Genomic DNA, 21,259 nt, shown 5'->3' on the forward strand with positions numbered 1-21,259 from the left:
CTTTTGGTTCTACTCTAAGGCCCGACCCATGCCATTGTGCCCCACTCGGAGGATTACGGCCCCGGCGGCCGCGCCTTCCTGACCTCTATCCCGGAAGTTTTCTCTCCCTCAGACACAGCGCGCTCCGGTTGAGCCGGCTTCGTTTCTACTTCGCTCTCTCGGCGCTCCGCTTGGGCTGCCCTCGGGTCATGTCTTCCAAGAAGAATCGAAAGCGGCTGAACCTAAGCATGGAAAATGGTTCGCCCTTGTCCTCTGCGGCTTCCTCTCGTGCGGGGGCCCCAGACTCGGCGGCAGCTGGGACTCTGGTGGTGACCAACTTCCTAGAAAAGGGTAAAGAGCTCTTGAGGGGGGCCGCTGCCTCAGGGGTAGGAGGCCGGCGTTGCTGCACCGAGAAGCCCGGGCTTTGGAAAGAGCGGCGGGGTAGAGCGGAAAACTGAGGGTTGTTTTTTTTTTTTTTTTTAAGACGTCTGTAAATGTAGCTTCTCCTCCATTGGGAAAGTTAGGCAGAAATGGTTTTGGCAAGTTTTCTTTTTTAAAAGATTTTTTAAAAAATTGTTAAGTTGCACTTAAAATGAGGTTTGCCTCATTTGGGATGAATACCACAGCTGCCTGTGCAAAATCGTTCATACCTAACGAGTTTAGGATATGTTGAATAAAAAACTGCTATAAAAATGTGAATCCGTTCTTCGTGAGAGACATCATTATGCTTTTAATAGTGAAAAAAATGCTTTTATTTCTTCCGCGATTGCACAGGTTCTGTGAATTAATAAGGCTATTATTAATTGTACACTAGTGTTATAGCTTAGCTGTGTCACAGCCATCTTTCATTTAGTTTTCACAGAAGCTGTGACCTGCGGGTACTGTATAGTTGTAGATCTTTTTAGTTTATGTCTCTGTGGTCCTGGGGATCAAACCCAGTCGTGCTCTATCACTGGGTCACATCCCCAGTCCTTTGGAACGGACTCACCAAGTTGCCCAGGCTATCCTTGAACTTTACATCCTCATTGCTGTGCCTCCCAAGTAGTAGGGCTTACAAGAGTGCACTGCTGCGCTCTGGACCAGTTCTGTCCATTTTACAGACTCAGAGAAGTGAATGACATGCCCCAGGTGATGCTAAGAGTCAGAGACCATATTTGAGTCCTGACATTAGACTTTCTCTTCATTCCATGGAAACTATCCTCTCATAGTCACTGATCATTATTTGCCTTACTTACCCTCAGCAGTGTTTCACGTTGTCTACCATTTCTTTTTCATCATTATTGTTATTTTTTGGTGCTAGGGATTGAACCCAAGGCTTCTACCTAAACCATATTCTCAACAGTTTTTATTTTGAAACAGGGTATCCCTAAAAATCACTAAGTTGCTCAGGCTGGGCTTGAACTTGGGTTCTCCTACCACAACATCCCAGATCATTGGGATTGCAGGTGAGGGCCACCCTGCCTCACTTGTCAGTCACTTCTTTGAAACACTTCACTTCTTGTTTTATGTGTCATCAGACTTTCCTAGTTGTTTGCCAGGCTTGTTGAACATTGTTTCCTTTGTAGCCTTATCTTCTTCCACCTGACCATTCAGTGTTGAAATTTTTCAATCCTTAGTCCTAAATCCTGTTTTTCTCTCTCTAAATCTTTTTTCTTTGTCAAATTCATTAAATGCCGAGAGTTTCCCATCTATATCCTCTTCATTTTCAGATTTATTTTTGTAGCTCACACTGTTCTTGAACCTTGATGCAGTTGTCTTTTGGACCAGTGATTCTCCCAACTCTGTGGTGAAGGTTTTAGAATTTACAAGCACAGATCAGTGTTTCTGCAAAATAAAATAAAAATACAATACCAGAAAAATAAAAGCAAAATGAAAATTACTGGATTCCCCAAATGTAAAATTATTTTGTCAAATAGCAGTGAAATCCTCTAAATGCTTTTCAGTTTTTGTACTTTATCTTATTTGAGCCAATAACATATTTTGTGGACCATTTTCTGAATAGTATTGTTCAATACCTTGTCTCTTGGATTTCTCAAAAGTACTTCAAGACTGACTCCATGAACCTGAATTCCCTCCAATAAATCAAATTCTAGCTCTATTCATTTTGCTTTTACACAGTTCAGAAACTTAGCTGTCATCCACTCCACTCTTATTTCTCATATATATCCACTCTAGTACTGAGTCCTGTTAATCGCTTAAATTTTTTCCATATTCCTCTTCACAACATTTCTGTTGTTTCCACCTCAGCCTCAGACACCATCATATCTCCCATAGCCTGCTACATTAGCCTTTTAAACTGATATTCCTGCTTCCAATTTGCTCCTTTTCTTATTTCTTTTCCACTTTGCAGTTAGAATGATATTTTAAAATGATCCTGTCATGACACTGGTTTTTACCCCCAATGCATTCTCATTGCTGTCAGGGTAATGGCCAGCATTTTGATATAGTCCACAGCCCTAATGGTTTTGACTTTCTTCCACAACGATTCATTTTGCATTGCTGCCTGTTCTCTGGAGGATGCACCATACTGCTGTCTGCCCAGGATATCTATACATGCTATTCTCTTTGCTGAAAATTATTTTTTTCTTGTCTTTGCTTACTATTTTTCTTTTCTTCATTTATTATTTCCTACTCTTCCTTTAGATCTGAAGTTTAACATTACTTCCTTTGAAAAACATTTTCTGATTCTTCCAAATTAGCCCAGGTCTCACATAGATTCTGCTAGCATTCTTATTCTTTCATCTTAGTTTGAAATTACAGTTATTCAGTGATAGTTGGATAATTCTCTAATCTTGCTAGATTATAAAGTCCATGAGGCTAAGGATATGTGAACAAAATTGCCTATTACAGTGCTTGCAGTATAGTAGGCACATAATACATATTTCCTGAGTGAATAAATGAAGAGCAGGTGGTTGTTTGAAATTATCTTTAAGGTTGATCTAATAAGGTGCTTAATAAATGTGAAGGTAGCTAATGGAGAAAGTGGATGTTGAAATATTTTCAAAGTACTGGAGGAATGATAATTAGAGAAGGGAATTTTTTGGATAGCTTGCGTAGCTTTGGATGATGTAAGCAGAGAATTCAATGGTGATATACTGGAAAAGGAGGCCAGTGAATGGGAGTTTGAACATGATCTCCATTGTTAGGGAGGTGTGGAGGTAATTAGGGAAGGCTGTGGTTTTTAAGTCCTGGAGCAAATAGGTCACAAGAGGAGCAGTGATGTCGAACTCTCTAGAGCAGTGATGGCCAATCTTTTGGAGTTTTCAGTGATACAAACAGCCCACTGCAGCATGTGTGCCAAAGGTTCACCATCCCTGCGAGCAGCCAGATAGGTGTGCCAGTTCCTAATTGAAGCTTTTGAATACAAGTGCCTGACTCAAAATCCGTACTACAGAAAGCTCAGAGATACTGTATTGCAAGTATGATTGGTTCTTAATGAAATGAGAGGCTTCTTAGTTAGCAGTCATTTTGTCAGTAGACAGACTTAAAAGGGTTTGGATTTAAATTTGTTACAAACAGGGTTGGAGCAGCGGTTTCTCCAGGGTATGTGAAATACACTCATATGGTTATATGGATAGAAGATTTTAATTTTGTCCAAGAGAAAACATGTCTTAATTTCATTTACAAAATAGTACAAAATTAACTTTCTCTTCCTTCATAGTAGACGCCAAAGTTCCTAAAACATTCCAGAATTCCCTTGTTCATCTTGGACTCAACACTATGAAGTCTGCAAATATATGTATAGGTCGACCAGTGCTGCTTACCAGCTTGAACGGAAAGCAAGAGGTAAGAATCCTTTTCATTTTCTTAGTTTAGAAATATCTGATATGATTCGATCAGTAAAAGGAGGATTAAATGAAATGAATTTAAAACATTCACAATCGCATAGACTTTCCCAACTTTTGATGCCTACTGCTCTGCTAAGAATAGTAACACCTATAGAGAAAGACCTTTTCTCCTGGGAGGGAATGACACATACCTTTTGGGCTCTGTTTCTCCTAGTCCTCCATATTTCTGTGCAGAATGTAAAGGAACTAGTTCTTTATGCAAGTTATTTCATTACTCTCCTTTCTTTTTGGTACCGGGGATTGAACTCAGGTCCTTGTGCTTGCGGGGCAGGCAGCAGAACCACTGAGCTAAATCCCCGGCCCAACTCTCCCTATTTTAAGTGGTGTTTCTCTAGTTGCCATTTATTGTACCTGAGTCTCCATGCCAGAAACTTTCCTGGATTTTCAGTAGCTTGTCCTTCTTCCCTGCTACTAGCCTCTATCCCATAGTTTCTTCTTTTGGTTCTTTCATCCACAGGGTGTCTTTTGGAAATGTTTTTAAAATTGCTTGTTTGCTGATGACACCCTACCCATTCTTTTCATTGGGCCTGTGTTATACTTTGTCTTGTGGAAGAGAGGACTAAATGTGTGAGCTCAAGACAGAGGTCTTTGTTCCTCTTCCTAAGCATTTAAATCTGATGAGATCTAGGGTTTTTTTTGGTACCAGGGATCAAACTTGGGTCCTTGGGTTTGTGACGCAGGCGGTGGAACCACTGAGCTAAATTCCCGGCCGAGATGCAGGTTTTGACAAAGCTCTTGTGCTTTGTCTCTCCCTACTTCCTGGATGTAGTTTTAAGCTCCAGGCTGAATTAATTTATAAGTTATCTTTCCTTCAACATATATACATATGTGTGTGTGTATATATATATACACACACACACACACATGTATGTATGTATATATGTGTAGGTGTGTATGTATGTGTGTGTGTATATATATATATATATTTTATTTTCTTATAATCTATTAATGTCTTTTGTCTTTTCCAAATCCACCTTTTGAATCTTTCACCATCTTCAATGTGTACACATTCCATATTTTCAACAAAATATGTAATTTTTTGAAATAATTTATTTTTTTGAGCTTATGTAGTATTTTATTTTTTTCTAAATGTAGTTTGGTTCACTGCAGTTTGTGTCAGATTGTAACAGCTTTGAGGTAAGGACTGCCTTATATATTCATGTGCTCAGCTGTGTTTATTGTTTATGAATTGAGGTGTTCTATGAGTGTTGATGGGGAGGTACCAGTTCCCCAAGAAGAACATAATTATTATCTATTGCAAATATATACTAATACCAAAAAAAATATTTTCTAACATTTTTATTTCCTCTGTCTGGGCAGGTTTATACAGCCTGGCCAGTGGCAGGGTTTCCTGGAGGCAAGGTTGGCCTGAGTGAGATGGCACAGAAGAATGTTGGTGTGAGGGCTGGTGATGCCATCCAGGTGCAGCCTCTTGTGGGTGCTGTGCTACAGGCTCAGAAAATGGACTTGGCACTGAGGTTTGGCTCTTTTCTTTGGTGACTGTCTGGTCAGTGCTACCCAATAGAAATACAAAGAGAGCCACAAACATAAGCCACATATGTAAAATGCAAAAATGCTTTGTATTTTGCATTTCCTAATAGCTACTTTAAATAGTGAGCAGGTTAAGGGCTGGGGATTTAGCTCAGTGGTTCTGCCGCCTGCCTCGCAAGGTTCCGAGTTCGATCCCTGGTACCAAAAAAAAAAAAAAAAATAGTGAGCAGGTTAAGTGAGTTATAATAGTGCATTTTATATAGCCAGTATATAAAATCTTACTTTATAATGATTATAAAAAAACTTTCTAATAAGATATTTCACATTCTGTTGAAACTAAGTCTTCAGAATCCATTGTGTGTGTTACACTTGTAGCATATCTCAGGTTAGTCATACTATAAGTTCTTGATAGCCACATGTGGTGAGTGGCTGTTGGCCTACTATATGACACTACAAGCTAGATGAGTACTGTATAATTTATGGACTAAGGACTCTCTAGGGTCCTGTAATTAGAGTATGCCTTGGCATATTAGGTGAGAATTATTATTCTTATTAATGAATAATTAGCAGTGATTTTCATTTTGGCTTGCAGTATATTCAGGGCTTTTTATCTTTCTTATAAAGACAGGAGTAGCTCATTATGAATAGATAAGAAAGACTGTTAAAGAAGCTACTTGCAGATTTCAACTCATTATTCAACTTACTAAAAAAAAGTTTATTATTATCAGAGTTTTAAATAGTCCTTCACCAAAGACTGTTTGTTTGAACCTATTAATAAGGTGTATCATCTGTACTTTTAGATCTTCTTGAGCAGAATTCTGACTTAGTTTGCAAAATGTGTCTGACCAAAATTCATTTTATAGGGCCGGGGATTTAGCTCAGTGGTTTCACCGCCTGCTGTGCAAGCGCAAGGACCCGAGTTCGATCCCTGGCACCAAAAAAAAAAAAAAAAAAAAATTCATTTTACAAAACCACCCTTTGAATACTTAATATCACCTTAATGATAACTTGGGAATGTGTTCACATTATATGCAAGAATCACAAAACATTTTCTAATCATCAGCTTGAGGTTTAAAATGTTTTCTTCTCTTTTTTACTTTTTTAGATTCCAAGCTTGAATTTCGACACTTATTTCTTTTAAAAACAATATATTTTACTGTTCTTGTCACCGAGACACAATGCCCATCACTCAGCGCTTATAGGAGGAGAGGTTTATTTTTTTTGTCACAGTTCACAGAGGTTTTAGACAATACTCTGCTGGCCATAATGGCAGAAGGGAATAGTGGCATGCCTGGGTGGAAGAGAGCTGCTCACCTCATGGCATCTAGGAAGCAGAGAGGTCAAAGGAGGAGCTGGGAAGAGAGATGTGCCTTTCCTGGTCACAGAGTGATCTGCCTCTTCCAACCAGACCTCACCTCCTGACACCAAGTCAGCATCACTGGCCCCATAATCCAATAGTCTTACTAAAGCCCTACCTTTAGGCTTATGAGGCTCTGGGAGGATATCTAGCTATAGATCATAACAATGTATAATGAACATTAAAAAGCAGAGAAGAAAAGAGAAGGCAGTTTATGTTGTATATATTGCATATTGGATGCACATGTGCATTTGTGAATGAGCACAGACATACATTTACCCTTTGTCTACTCCCGTTTAATCCTTTAACACCCTGCAAGGTAATGGTATTTGTCCCATTTTTATAGATGAAATATGTTCAGTGAGTTCAATGATGGGAAGTAACCAGCCTAATATTTCAGTCTTAGGTGAATAATGATTGCCTATTACAGAGGACTGTATATTTTCATTTGGATCTTGCTTTTTAAAATCTTACTTACAAATCTTATGTTTTAAATGTAGTAGCAGAGTGTGGATGAAGTTAATTTTGTATTAGAAAAATCAGTAATTTAATCTTTTGCAACAACGGAGAAATTCTATTAATAATGTTGGAGCTCCTTCTAGGGGAGATAACTTTTTATGTACCCATTTTACTAAATGAGAAACTGATTGAGTTCTTTTGCTATTCTTATACATATCCCAGTTTTCTCTGTTACAGCCTCTTAGGTTGTATCCTTTAATTTCCACCCTTTTAGTTTAGTTTTCCATAACAACAAGGGAACTGGGATGAAGTCCTCAAAGTACTTGCAAAGATACTTGCTTTATCTTTGTAATAGCATAAATAAATCAAGTTTTCTATTTTAAAAAGTTATCTTGAACACTTGGCAAATACTGAACCAATATTGGGGAGGCAGTATGTATATATATATGCACAGATTTTACACAAAATGTAATCTTAAATCCTTAAGACATCCATTCTGGCTAGGTGTGGTATTTGTACCTATAATCTCAGCTACTCTGGAAGATTGCAGATTCTAGGCCAACTGGGCAACTTGGCAGGAGCCTATCTCAAAATAGGATTTTTTATAAAAGGTCTGGGAATGTAGCTCAATCATAGAGTGTTTGCTTAGTATGTGTGAGACTCTGGGTTCAATCCTTAGTGCCAACCAGCCAAACAAAAAGCATTTGTTCTGGTAAGACTATTTGTTACAGAAGAGAAGAGGAAGATCAAAAGTGTAAAGGGACTTGGCTGAGTCAGCCCCACAGGTGCCACAGATGGGATTCAGATCTCTCTAACTAGCTTGAGAGCTTCTTGGAGTGCACCACACTGCCACCTCCTGTCTCTGTGTCCTAGTCATCGTTGAATGAGAGCTGACAAAGCATTGTCACCTTATTCTGTCTCACCTGACAGCATTTGGTGTTGCATGACCCAAATTTTTTGCTTCTCTGACATATCCAATAATCACTGCAAGCACTGCAAGTATTGATTTTTGGAGTACAAATAAATTTAATGAGTAGGTGAATTTGCAGTATAGCATCCAAAAATCATGAGGATAGACTGGATTGTTTTAATATCGGTAAAGTGATTAGAGAACAAGGCATAGATTTTGACCAGGTATGCTTGCTAATGAGCCTCCTCTTATCTGCCACTGGTTACCTGCAGAGCTGGACAACTGTTGGCCTCTTGTGCTGTATACACAGGCAGGAGGAAGAAAAATGCTCATGTTTTGAAAAAAGGAGCAGGCTTCTTAAGAAGTGCAGTGATTTTGCCGTCTGCTGCGCAAGCACAAGGATCCGAGTTTGATCCCTGGTACCAAAAAAAAAAAGTGCAGTGATGTTTAGGTATACCTACTTTGCTTACTTGAGTAAACAGCTGCCCTGGAAGACACAGTTTGCAATAGAAAGAAAGGGGTCTGTTTTTTCTCAGCTTTCCCTGTTTTCCAGAATATATTTTCATTGCAGCCTTTCTTACTTCTACTTTTCCAGGTAACAGTATATAGGATTTTATTTTCTTGAAGAGATAGATTATATGAAAGGAATAAAGTCAGCTGTGATAAAAGCCTTTCTCTGAGTAAGACAAGTTTAGGAAGGGAGTGATTAGGCAGTGTGTTTTTAGATGTATTTGACTAATACATCCACACCCTCACTCATAATTATGATTTGTATATATCCACAGATACAGTACATATGTACATTATGCATTCCTATATACACGTGTACATTGATATGTGTGTGATTGTATATACCCCTATGCATGGACATAGATATGTGTGATAAGTTAAATGTTTTATAAAGCCATACTTAACCTTTTCAATGTGCAGTGTACTCTGACATTTCTTACTCTAATAAAAAAAGTGCTGAATGAGACTGAAATGATTTCATGATCCTGTAAAGGTAATGATTTCATTACCCAATGATTTAGGTCACTGAGGTACCAAATTGCCAGTGATACATTTGTGGCTTTCACAAGTATCTGAAAAGTGTAAGTCATTCCAAAATTGTGTAAATCAACTATTTTCAGATTGCAGACCTTTTTTTTTAATGAATCTGTATTATGATGATGTACAGTGATACCTGGTTTCATGAACTTAATTCTTTCCACAATTCTGGTCACACACCAAATTGGAAAAGAATCAAATCAAATTTCCCATAAGGTCAACATTGAGCCTAACCACCGAATTTGATTCAGTTTTTGTCCAATTCAGTTTGCAACCAGAATCATGGGAAAAATTAAGTTCCTGAACCCAGGTATCACTGTACATGTCATTTCATATCACAGTTTAATTTCTTATGTACTTAATGATGATTTTTTATCTTTCTTTTTCTCTTTGTATAGTGACAAAGATCGGGAAATTAATGAAGAAGAACTGACTTCTTGTATTCTGAGAAAACTAGGTGAGAGTCATATTCTAAGTCCATAAATTTTAGGCAGAAAAATAGCACCAAATAAAATGTCTTTGAGGAGTTATAACCATAATAATTGTCTTCAAAATAGGCAAGCGACTATTCCTCTTAATGAATTCATATTCTTCTGAAAAAGTTCCCAGTAAAATGACTAACAGTGGAGTAGTGAAGAGATTATATATCACTTGTCTTTGGACAAAGTCAGTAATGGAACTCTTTTAACCATTGCACTTTTGCTTTTTCCAGTAAGAAACATTATGTTGGTATGTTGGTTTGGGTGTGCTATTTAGTTTAGCTTCTTGGCAAATGTGGAGTTCTGGCTATCTGTTAATATAGTTGAGAGACTGTAAAATATATTGAGTGTAGAAGATTTGAAAGAACACCTTTTGTATCTCCATCTATTGCTATACTGTAGGAGAATATTAGGTCCTATATTTTTCATGAGAGTTACTTTATCAGTATTCCAGCTTTGATTTAATCTCTTCAGTCAGATAGTTTTGTTAATAGCAAGGAAGTTGCTATTAAAATATTAAACTGATAAAAATTGTGCTAACATGTATTTTTAATAAATTCTTTTCTAGATGGCAAGATTGTTTTACCAGGCAACTTTCTGTATTGTACCTTCTATGGACGACTATGCAAATTACAAGTGTTGCAAGTGAAAGGAGCAGATGGCATGATACTGGGAAGGCCTCAGAGTGACTCTAATACTGCTCAGGGAATGGCCTCTGAACAGTCCAGCACAGAAACCAGTAGCTTGGATATATCCTTCCAGCTAAGCCATTTAGATCTGGAAGAGCCCCAGAGTCCAGCATCAAGAAGTACTCCTTGTAAACCTGTTGATGACAGAATTACGAATAAAGCCAGTGACATTTTGTTGGATGTTACGCAGAGCCCTGTGGCTGGCAGTGGACTTCAGCTAGAGAAAGTCACAGCTCTTACATGTAATCTTGAGTCTGCCAGAGAAGGAAATAAGCAACTAATTGTTGATGAGAGATTGCTAAAATCTGCCAAAACAGGAGCAAAGTGTAATACTGACACTTTTTATTTTATTTCTTCAACAACAAGAATCAATCTTAGAAAGATTCATATAAATTCAAAAGGACAAGAAAACCAATTCAAAGTAACTTATGATATGATAGGAGGCTTAAACAGTCAGTTGAAAGCAATTAGAGAAATGATAGAATTGCCTCTCAAACAACCTGAACTTTTCAAGAGTTATGGTATGATATCTTTAGTTTATTATATCTAGAAGTGTTAAATTCAAACTAAAAAGCATTTGGAAAACCTAGTGTGATGTTGCATGCTTGTAATCCCAGTGCTCAGGAGGCTGAGGCAGGATTGCTGGAAGTTTGAAGCCAGGCTGAATTACAAAGTGGGACCCTCAAAAAACTGAACAGACAAGAAAAGCATTTGATGAATGCTACTTACCTAATGAGTATGCACTATCTTTTCCTGTCTTTATTTTCTGGATAATACATTTAGTAAAAAGTGTTAGTTGCTTTGTCAGATGCTAGTGAAATGAATTCTCTGTGCTTTGGTCTCTAGGTTGTGATGTGTGCTAGTGACAGCACTGTCTCTTCTAATAGCATATATTAAACAGTTGCTTATATTGTGTCTGTAATAAGTATCTGGTCATGCTAGATCATTTATAATGACTAAAATAAACCACTCACATAGGTTGCTTAAAACTTGTTAGGAAATAGAGGTGTATACATTGAGGCAAGTACCTAAGGGGGTCAGTAGACTGCTAGGAAACGCATGGCTTCCTCTGCATGATTGTTGCCCCATCCTTTGCATGTATCGTGTGTGTGTGTGTGTGTGTGATGAACCCTTGGCTTTATATTTTGCTAGTTACATTTATATTCTCTAAGATAATTAGTTGTAAGCTAATTGTGATTGGTGGCTTGTTTTGACTCCTCATGTCTGGATTTTATTTTCCAATCCTGCTGTTTTATTTTACAATCTGCTGTGTAGGCTGGACTTGGCAACACTGTAGGTATCTAGGGTTTTTTTTGGGTTTTTTGTACTAGAAATTAAATTCAGAGTCATTCTGCCACGGAGCTGTAACTCCAGCCCTTTTTTCTTTTTGAAACAGGGTCTTTCTGTTTCCCAGGCTAGTCTTGAACTTGTGAGTCTCCTGCCTCAGCCTCCTGAATAGCTGGGTTTGTAATGTGTGCCACCATGCCTGGCTGAGAGTACAGTTTTTTACCAACATTTTTTCTGATTTGTGATCTATGGAATAAGAAAATATTATTGTTGGGGATTGATGTTTGCAGTAATATATTTTTCTGGGGAGAGATCCGACTTTTTATTTTGTGATGCAAGGTAAATTTACATTTAGAACTTATGTTTGAAATTGTTTGACAAACCTAGTACAAAGCAAGAAAATGTTACTGTTGGAGATCGGTGTTTGGGGTAGTACTTTTTTCTGACTTTCAATTTTGTGATGCAAGATAAATATACATTTATAGCTCATGTTTGAAGTTGTATGACAACATTTATAAGAAACCTAGTAATACTGAATTCAATGTTCTTTATACTGAATTCAGAGTTCTTTGTTTTTTCTTTTAGGAATTCCAGCTCCTAGAGGAGTGTTACTCTATGGCCCTCCGGGTACTGGAAAGACAATGATTGCCAAGGCCATTGCCAATGAAGTTGGAGCCTATGTTTCTGTAATTAATGGTCCTGAAATTATAAGCAAGTAGGTGCATGACTTAATAAAGTAAACAATATATATTAAATGTACTTCTCAAGTGTGGTTTTTTAAACTGGCTGCATGATATTGTAGATATTTCATACCTTGGAATATTTGTAATGTGCTAATATGTATAAAATTGTTTGGAAAATAATTTTAGAAAGTAATATTAAGTATTCTAGAAATATTTGAAATTCAAATTAGCTTTTATAGGTGAAATTAAAAATAGTAAGAAAAAGTACTTAATATTTTTTATTTGTTATAGATTCTATGGTGAGACTGAAGCAAAGCTACGTCAGATATTTGCTGAAGCCACTCTACGGTATTCTTTATTTTTGATGTTTCGGAATAGTGAGTGCTTTGCTGTTTAAAGTGATATACTAGTACTTCACCCAGAGTAAAGAATAGTATAAAATACAGCTTTATGAATAATTGTAGATTTCATGATATTCTGTTTAATCTATTTCTAATTTTGTTTTAGATGTTTGATAAATGGATTATTAAATTACATAAAGTAGAATTGATAAGTTGCATTACCTTACTTGAGCATTTATATCTATGAGTTTCTTTAGAGTACCTAAATATATCTAATATGATTAATCTCCTTAGTAGACTTTATTTTTGAAACTTTGTTACATTATAGATTGCTTCCAAGGGACAGTCTTTTGTTCTTTAAAAAATTATTTTTCCTGAGTTTAGGCAACTATGTTGCATTGCAATGAGTATTAGAATATGGTTTATAACTTAATCTAATATTGTTCATATAGGACTGTTTTTAGCAGGTTTTTTTTTTATAACTGTTACTGTTCTTTAATTAAAGAACTGCCTTTTTTTTTTAAATTAAATTCTTTTATTGGTACATTGTAGGTATACAACACAATTACATTTCTCATTAGGAATTGTACCTTTACATAATGCATCTTGGTTCTTATTTTTTCCCCATTCCTAGCCCTCCCTTCACGCCCTCCACCCTTCCCTATTTACAAAGACTTTATTTCCATTTTTTCCATTTCTCATCATTTTTCCTTTCCCTTCTTTCCTTTCTCCTGCCCCTCCCACTACCCCTACCCCTTTGGACCTTTTCTTCCTATTTTGCATTATCGCTTCTTCATTCTAATCATCGGTACATTTTAGGTATACAATATAATGACATTCATCACTGGAAATTTGCACCTTTACATAGTCTCTCTTGGTTCTTATTTTTCACCCTTGCCCAGCCCTCCCTTCAACCCCTCCAGTCCTCCCTATTTACAAAGATTTTGTTCCTATTTTTCCATTTTCTCATATTAATCCCATTCCCTTCTATCCTTTCCCCTAGCCCTCCCACTTCCTTCCCCTTTGCCCCTTTTCTTCCTATTTCACATTACCTATTATACATTTAGTCCTTACTTACACTTTCAGTTTCTCACACCAGAGAAACTATTCAGTATTTATTCATGTGTGTCCTATTTATTTCACTTAAGAGTATTGCCTCAATGTGCATCCACTTAGCTATAAATGTCTCTAATTTCTAATTTTTTATGGCTGAGTAGTACTCCATTTTATAAAAAAACCACATTTTCTTTATCCAGTCTCCAGTTGATGGGCATTTGGGCTGTTTCCAAGTTTTACCTATCACAAACTGTGCTGCTATGAACATGGGTGCACATATATCACTGTGGTATAATTCTTTTAATTCTTTGGGGAAGATCCCCAGCAGGGGAATAGCTGGGTCAAATGGGACTTCCAGTCCTAGTTCTTTGAGGTATCTCCATACTGATTTCCACAGTGGTTGCACCAGTCTACACTCCCACCAGCAGTGGAGCAGGGTTCCTCTTTCCCCACAGCTTCACCAGCATTTGTTATTGGTTGATTTCATGATAGCAGCCATTCTTTCTGGAGTGAGGTGGAATCTCAGCATTGTTTTCATTTGCATCTCTCGAATGACCAGTGATATTGAACATTTTTTCATGTATTTATTTGCTGTTTCTACTTCTTTGTGTGAGAAATGTCTGTTCATTTCAGATGCCCAGTTTTGGATTGGGTCTTTAAATTTGGGAGGTCTGATCTTTTTAAGTTCTTCATAGATTCAAGATAGTAGACCTTTGTCTGAGGAAGAGCAGGTGAAGATTTTTTCCCACATTGTGGGTTGTCTCTTCACACTGCTGGTGGTTTCTCTTGCTGTGCAGAAGCTTTTTAATAAGAAGAGATCCCACTTGTTGATTGTTTGTGCTAGTTCACGGGCAACTGAGGTTTTGTTCATAAAATCTTTTCCTACACCGATGTCTTCCAGGGTTCTACCTAACCTCTGTTCCAACTGGTTCAGAGTTTCTATTTTAATATTTAGATCTTTAATCCATTTTGATTTTAGTTTAGTGCATGGTGAGAGATATAGGTCTAGTTTTAATCTTTGGCAAGTTGAAACCCAATTTTTCCAGCACCATTTATTAAAGAGGCTATCTTTCCTCCAGTGAGAGTGTTTGGCTCCTTTGTCGAAGATGAGATGGCTGAGTGTGTCTGGTGTTGTTTCTGCATCTTCTAGTCTGTTCCACTGGTCCTCAGGTCTGTTTCTTTGGCAGTACCATGCTGCTTTTATCATAGTAGCTTTGCAGTAGAGTTGCAGGTTGGGGAATGTGATACCCACTGCCATGTCTCTGTTATCTAGAATTGCTTTTGCTATTCTGGGTCTCTTCTTGTTCCAAATGAATTTTTGGATTGTTTTCTCGAGGTCTATGAAGTATGCTGCTGGGATCTCAATTGGAATTGCATTGAATCTATATAGCAGTTTTGGAAGTATGGCCATTTTCACTATATTAATCCTTCCTACCCAGGAGCAGGGGATGTCTGTCCATTTTCTGATATCATCTTCAATCTCTCTTTTCAGAGTGCCATAGTTTTCAAAGAAGAGGTCTTTGATTTCTTTTGTTAGGATGATTCCTAGGTATTTCAGTTTTTTGGATGCTATTGTGAAAGGAATTATTTGCGCTCTTTCTCTCTCAGTGAGTCTGTCATTCGTGTAGAGGAAAGCTATTGATTTTTGTGTGTTGACCTTGTAACCAGCTACTTGACTGAATTTGGTTATTAAAGTCTAGAAGACTTTTGGTGGAGTTCTTGGGGTCTTCTCTATAGAGTATCATGTCATCTGCAAATAATGACAATTTGACTTCTTCATTTCCTATCTTTATTCCTTTTATTTCTTTCTCTTGTCTAATTGTTGTGACTAATGTTTCCAAGGATATATTGAACAGAACTGGTGATAGTGGACATGCTTGTCTTGTTCCTGATTTTAGTGTGAAGGATTTCAGTTTTTGAACATTTACTATGATATTGGCTATTGGGTTTTCATAGATGGCTTTTATTAGATTCAGGTAGAGACCATCTATTCCAATTTTTTGGAGAGTTTTTATCATAAATGCATGTTGGATTTTGTCAAATGCTTTTTCTGCATCTATGGAGATAATCATATGGTTTTTGTCCTTGGCTCTATTGATATAGTGTATTACATTGATTGATTTGTGTATGTTGAACCATCCCTGCATCCCTGGGATGAATCCCACTTGATCAGGATGTATGATCTTCTTGATGATCTTCTGCATTCTGTTTGCCATTATCTTATTAAGGATTTTTGCATCTATGTTCATAAGAACTGCCATTTTAAATGCCTTTTCTGCCCAGTCTAGTACATTGAATAAGCATTTTATAGTCCAAATCCTGAAAATTTGAGAATTAGTGGTATACTTTGTTGGTCAGTATGTTTTTGTTGTTGTGTTGGTGGTAGTTGAGTTTCTTGTGAGAAAATTCACATCTTTTTATAGCAGAATCGGTCATTTTGAAAGTACTTTTTAAAATAGGTTAAAGAAAAAGAAGACAATTCTATTTTATATCCTTTGGGCTTAAAGCCTGTTGTAAGGGAACATCATCTCTGGCCCCAGCTTCTGAGTTAGTCCAGTCATCATAAGTCAGTGGACATTGGTGGGAGAGTGGTGCCTGGGCACAGACTCTTCATCTCAGGAGCAGTATACTCTTCTCATTACTGTTTCTTTTAATGAGGGCAGACAGGTTACAATCTGAGGTTAAAAGTTAAATCATTTAGGCTAGAATGCATGTGAAGTTCTTTTGGCTTACCATTCTAATGCCTTTGTCTATAATATTATTGAGTAAATTCTGAATTTGATGTTTTCAACCAAAAATTGAAATTAAAATTTAAAATTAAATGTAAATTAGATATTTCGTTTTACTTGTTTTTAGGCATCCATCAATTATTTTTATTGATGAGCTGGATGCTCTTTGCCCTAAAAGAGAAGGAGCTCAGAATGAAGTGGAAAAAAGAGTTGTAGCTTCCCTCTTAACACTGATGGATGGCTTTGGCTCAGTAAGTATAGCACTAGTATTGCTTCTGTGAGGGAAAGGGTTGCTTCTTAGAAATACACATGTAGCAGCAAAGACTACTGAATGTATCTGAATCTTGAGATATTCTAGGATAAGAGGAAAATACCACATTGGAACTAGGTAAGACTCATATAATTTGTTTCAATAGACTGCTTACTAATTGCTAGGACAACATAACTGACTTTTTTAGCATAAGAAAATAATTTACCACAATGGATTTCTTTTGTGATAAGTAATATTAACCTAAAGACTTGAGGCAGAAATCAATAAGGAAGAGTCTGTTAAATTTTAGAGGTTTTATTAAGAAACTTCATATGTAAGTATTATTATTCATGTAAAAACGATCCAGAGCTTTGTGCTAGGCAATTGAAAGAAAAGAATAAGGGAAAATGTGTTTGTACAACATTTAAAAGGCCTTTACTGTTATTACCAGAGTCTCTGATAGGGCACATTGTCTTTCTTTTTAAAAATTAATGAATTAACTAATTATATTTATTTAGGTTCTTTTGAGACAGGGTCTTGCCACGTAGTCCAAACTGGCCTCAAACTCACTTTATAGCCCAGGCTGGCCTCAAACTCATGGCAATCCTGCCTCAGCCTCCCCTGAGTACTGGAATTACAGATGTGCACCACCATACCTGGCTCATATAGTCTTATATTAGCAAAAAGTATATGTTAATTGTGAAAGGAAGAACTAATATAAAACAGCAATGAAGACATCCTTCAGACTTCTGACATCTGTTACCCAGAAAACAAAACAAATGGTGTACTTCTTAGGCCAGATTATAAGTAACTAAGTTTCTTAGTATCATAATGTGTTAGAAATTAGTCTAATACTTTATCACATTAAAAAACTGGATAATTAACAGTTTTAGGTTTTTATTGCCTGTTGGTAGAAACTGAACATGTGAAAAGATAAATGTTTGGTATTTAGCCTATCAGGTGTAACTATTAAGCAAACCATATTATTGTTTATGGATGTTACAATTTTAATGTGAAGGCAAATAAAAAAAGCTGAATTATAGTAGAAGGTGAGGAAAGAAATCAGTTGGAAGGCTCAGTGTTGTAGAATCTTAGTCATCAGGTCTATTTGGTGTCTTTTTTCTCTGCTAAGGAGTGGTCATCTTGCTTTTGGGCAAGAGTGGAAGCACATGATACTGATGTTTAAATCTGAAAATAGAGGCCTGTGTGTGTACTTTTAAATGCATAATTTATAAATTTAGTCCATACATTTTCTGTTGGCATATTAAATATAATTGATTATGTGTGAGTTTTCTTATGTAAATCACGTTCTAGTTATATTTGTCTGTGTGAAATTACTTTGGGTCATTGGAATAAAATATTGGGTAATATCTACAGGTAGATGACCATGATCATAGTTCTTTATATGTTCTTAATTTCACATTCAGAGAAAAAATTTTATGTATTCAAGGGTGGCTGATGCTTGGATATTGGTTGTATTGTCTTTGTTTTCAGGAAATTAAAAAGTTATCAGATTTATAAAAGGAAACAGTTAATAGATGAGGAAAGCTTCCTAAACAAATTCCTAAAGGAGTCTTGTTCTATTTGAATAATACAAAGGTTATAATCTTTGCTTCCAAATAAGGTAAAGGGACCACTTTAAACAGTGAAACAATGGGCTAGGGGCCTAGCATATTCAAGGCTTGGGGTCATTCCACAGTACTGAAAAGGAAAAAGAAGGAATATGAAAAAAGAAAAAGAAAAAACAAAACAACTATAGAATTTTATGTTATTTATGGTAATAGTATAGTTAAGATTCTAGAAGTGAGAAACATCAATAGATGGAGAAGTATTAGACATCTTTCTACTAGAGAGCATTTGGGCTAAGCTTTGAAAATTGTGTAATAGAAATATTACATATATAACAATAAATTAATAAATATGTAATACAAACACAAGGGTTAGGACCTAGTAGCCTGCCTCCCTTTCTTTTTTTTAAATTTTGTGTGTTATGGATTGAAAGCTAGGGTTTTGTGCTGAGCTATCTCTCCAGTCCATTTTTTATTTATTTATTTTTAGACAGGGGTCTTGCTTACTTGCTAAATTTTTCCCAAACATAACTCGAACTTGCAATCCTCCTTTCTCAGCCTCCTGGAGTGCTAGGATTACAGGTGTATGCCACCACCTATTTGTAACTTTTAGGAAAGTATGTGTTTTATTTTCATTTTATTTTGTTAGGAAGCAAGTGAAGGACGGGTGTTAGTCCTTGGGGCCACAAATCGCCCACAAGCATTAGATGCTGCTCTCCGAAGACCTGGACGATTTGATAAAGAGATTGAGATTGGAGTTCCCAATGCTCAGGACCGGCTAGATATTCTCCAGAAACTTCTTCAAAGAGTACCCCATTCGCTCACTAAAACTGAACTGCTACAGCTGGCAAATAGTGCTCATGGATATGTTGGAGCAGACTTGAAAGCTTTGTGTAATGAAGCAGGTAAGTGAGTGGCTATGATGAGTCTATACTGATGGAGGAAGACTGGTTTATTTAGATGCCGATAATTTCTGTTTCACTCATTTCTTAATGGAATAGCTTTTTCTAAGCATAAACTTATATATTATTGAAAGAAACTTAGATGATTCAGAAAATTATAAAAAAGAAATAATCACTTTTATTTCTGTCTTCTAAAGATAACCAGTATTATATTTTTCTAGATTTTTTTTCCTGAGAGTGTATATATGCACACGTGTGTACATACATGTAAACCAGTTGCACAGGGGGCAGTATTAATGATAACAATATTTACTGATAGTATGCTGTGAGGGAGAAATGTTTGCAGGAAGATCACAAATTTCATTTAGGAGCAAACTAGCATTTATTGAATTTTTAAAAAAGTACTGAGTGAAAGCCAAGAATTCTATGCTGCAGAATATGTGAAAGTGATGTTTTAACTCTAAAATTGTTTAAGGGCTTTCATTAACCAGTTGCTTACTTGACTTAAGAATTTCACCATAGCATAACTATAATTGCTATGGATGCTCTTAGGACCTTCTAATATTTGCACAATTTTTTAGAGTAATTTCAACTGTGGAAAATAAAACCTGAGCAGTATTTGTAAGCTCGTGAAATATTTGATACAGCAAGTGAGAATTTATTGGAAACATCTACATCTAATAGTCTTTTTCTTTTCTTTTCTTTTTTTTTTTTTTTTCCTGAAAGGGTATTTTTATTTTCTAGTTATCTTTAAAGGTGGAGCACATATCTCAATATATCTTTGCTTTGCCAGTAGTCAGGTTCCTTAAGTTTATTCTTTCCTCTCTGTATGGACATACATTTCTAAGAGCTGTTGTAATTTGGAGATTTTTTTTCCCCATTTGTGGCATTCTATTCCAGTTTTTGACCCATCTTAACTTTTTTTTTTTGGTACAAGGGATCGAACTCGGGACCTTGTGCTTGCAAGGCAGGCTCCAGAACCACTGAGCTAAATCCCCGGCCCCTATCTTACATTTTTATAAGGTGCTTTAAAGAAAATTTAACCCTTATAATAATGAAGAAATTGAAATACTGAATTGGAAATTTGGTTTAGAGAGCTTCAATTCATAAATACAGTAACTTTTATCTCCAAACTATTGATTCATAGTTACCTAATTTAAGAGGCTTTCCATTAGTCCTTTTTCCTTTAGCCTTTTAGTTCTTTCATCGTTTTTATCTTGTCCAGTATGTGTATGGAAAGTGGTTAGAAGAGGAAAAACAGGTAGGAAAAGAAAACATGGAAGAAATATTTAGGAATTTTTAATATATTACTTTTAGTGGAAAAAAAAATCACTTGTACTGCATTCTCTTTGATCATTACCACATTTCCAGGTTAGAGGACTAATAGTTGGGGAGAGACTCTAGATTGTACAGACTACCTAGGCAAAAATAAACCTTTTAAAATACATTATAGTCTAGGACTAAGTTCTTTTCTCCCTAGTTTCTGCACAGCTTCTGGCTTCATGGGGAGTGGTGGGCTTCAGAAATTCATAGAAATGAATTTCCTGGGGTCCAGGAAGCAGATCTGTCAGTGGGTTACTTTGCTTCCTTCATTCTTTTAGGTGATAAAGTCTGGATTACTGTATAAGCATTGGTTTGGGTTTACACATGGCATCTAGGCAAAGATTTAATCTTAAACATCCTTTATTAAACCTTTTTTTTTTTAACTTTTTGATGTACTATAGGAGGCTCTGTGATTCTTGCTCTGCAGAAATAGTCTGATGAAAGGAACTACTATACTAATAGTACAGTACAAAATAGTTAACAAAGTACAGTATAGTACAAAGTAGTAAAGTAACAAAATAGTTGGAAAAATGTAATGACTTTGCCTACATTAGAAAAAAGAAATGGAGAAGATACCAAGCAATACTGAAGGTACTCAAAAAAAACCTGTTCTGGCCTCATTAGTTACTTTCGTACATTTCATACTTTCTGCCCTTCCTCTTCTTCCCTTCTGCCTATTTGAATGACTTAGGTGATTAGTCAGGACTTTCTCCCAAAGTGTTCTTAGAAAGTGTGTTATAAGGGAGACTAATGTTGATTGTGAAGTACACTGTATTTTAATTGAAACCTTTTCATAATTTTTGACTAGACTTGAATTTGAGCGAATTATAAATTTGACTAAAACTGTGACATGGAAAACTA

At 36.3% G+C, this 21,259-nt stretch overlaps 1 protein-coding gene across 10 annotated transcripts in view; it reads left to right on the plus strand.

Moving 5' to 3' along the window:
* The first annotated feature begins 85 nt into the window (after nucleotides 1-85).
* Nucleotides 86-21,259, plus strand: part of Afg2a (AAA ATPase AFG2A) — a 360,481-nt gene continuing 339,307 nt past the window's right edge. For 5 of the 10 annotated variants that reach the window (XR_015443936.1, XM_013075890.3, XM_004854945.3 and 2 more), the window contains exons 1-9: nucleotides 104-330; nucleotides 3,641-3,765; nucleotides 5,148-5,305; nucleotides 9,490-9,548; nucleotides 10,139-10,780; nucleotides 12,132-12,261; nucleotides 12,521-12,577; nucleotides 16,483-16,606; nucleotides 18,823-19,078. Coding sequence is in view for 6 of the 10 variants with exons in the window: in XM_013075890.3 (XP_012931344.1) it covers nucleotides 189-330; nucleotides 3,641-3,765; nucleotides 5,148-5,305; nucleotides 9,490-9,548; nucleotides 10,139-10,780; nucleotides 12,132-12,261; nucleotides 12,521-12,577; nucleotides 16,483-16,606; nucleotides 18,823-19,078 (1,693 nt within the window). In the remaining 4 variants the exon portion in view is untranslated. Of the gene's footprint in view, nucleotides 331-3,640; nucleotides 3,766-5,147; nucleotides 5,306-9,489; nucleotides 9,549-10,138; nucleotides 10,781-12,131; nucleotides 12,262-12,520; nucleotides 12,578-16,482; nucleotides 16,607-18,822; nucleotides 19,079-21,259 lie in introns of all 10 variants that reach the window. The other 5 variants (XR_015443934.1, XR_001184136.3, XR_015443935.1 and 2 more) reach the window with 3 other exon arrangements.

The sequence above is a fragment of the Heterocephalus glaber genome, unplaced genomic scaffold, assembly GCF_053883595.1.
Source record: "Heterocephalus glaber isolate CG9 unplaced genomic scaffold, H.glaber_assembly_v1.0 deba00001586, whole genome shotgun sequence".
Classification (NCBI taxonomy): domain Eukaryota; kingdom Metazoa; phylum Chordata; class Mammalia; order Rodentia; family Bathyergidae; genus Heterocephalus; species Heterocephalus glaber.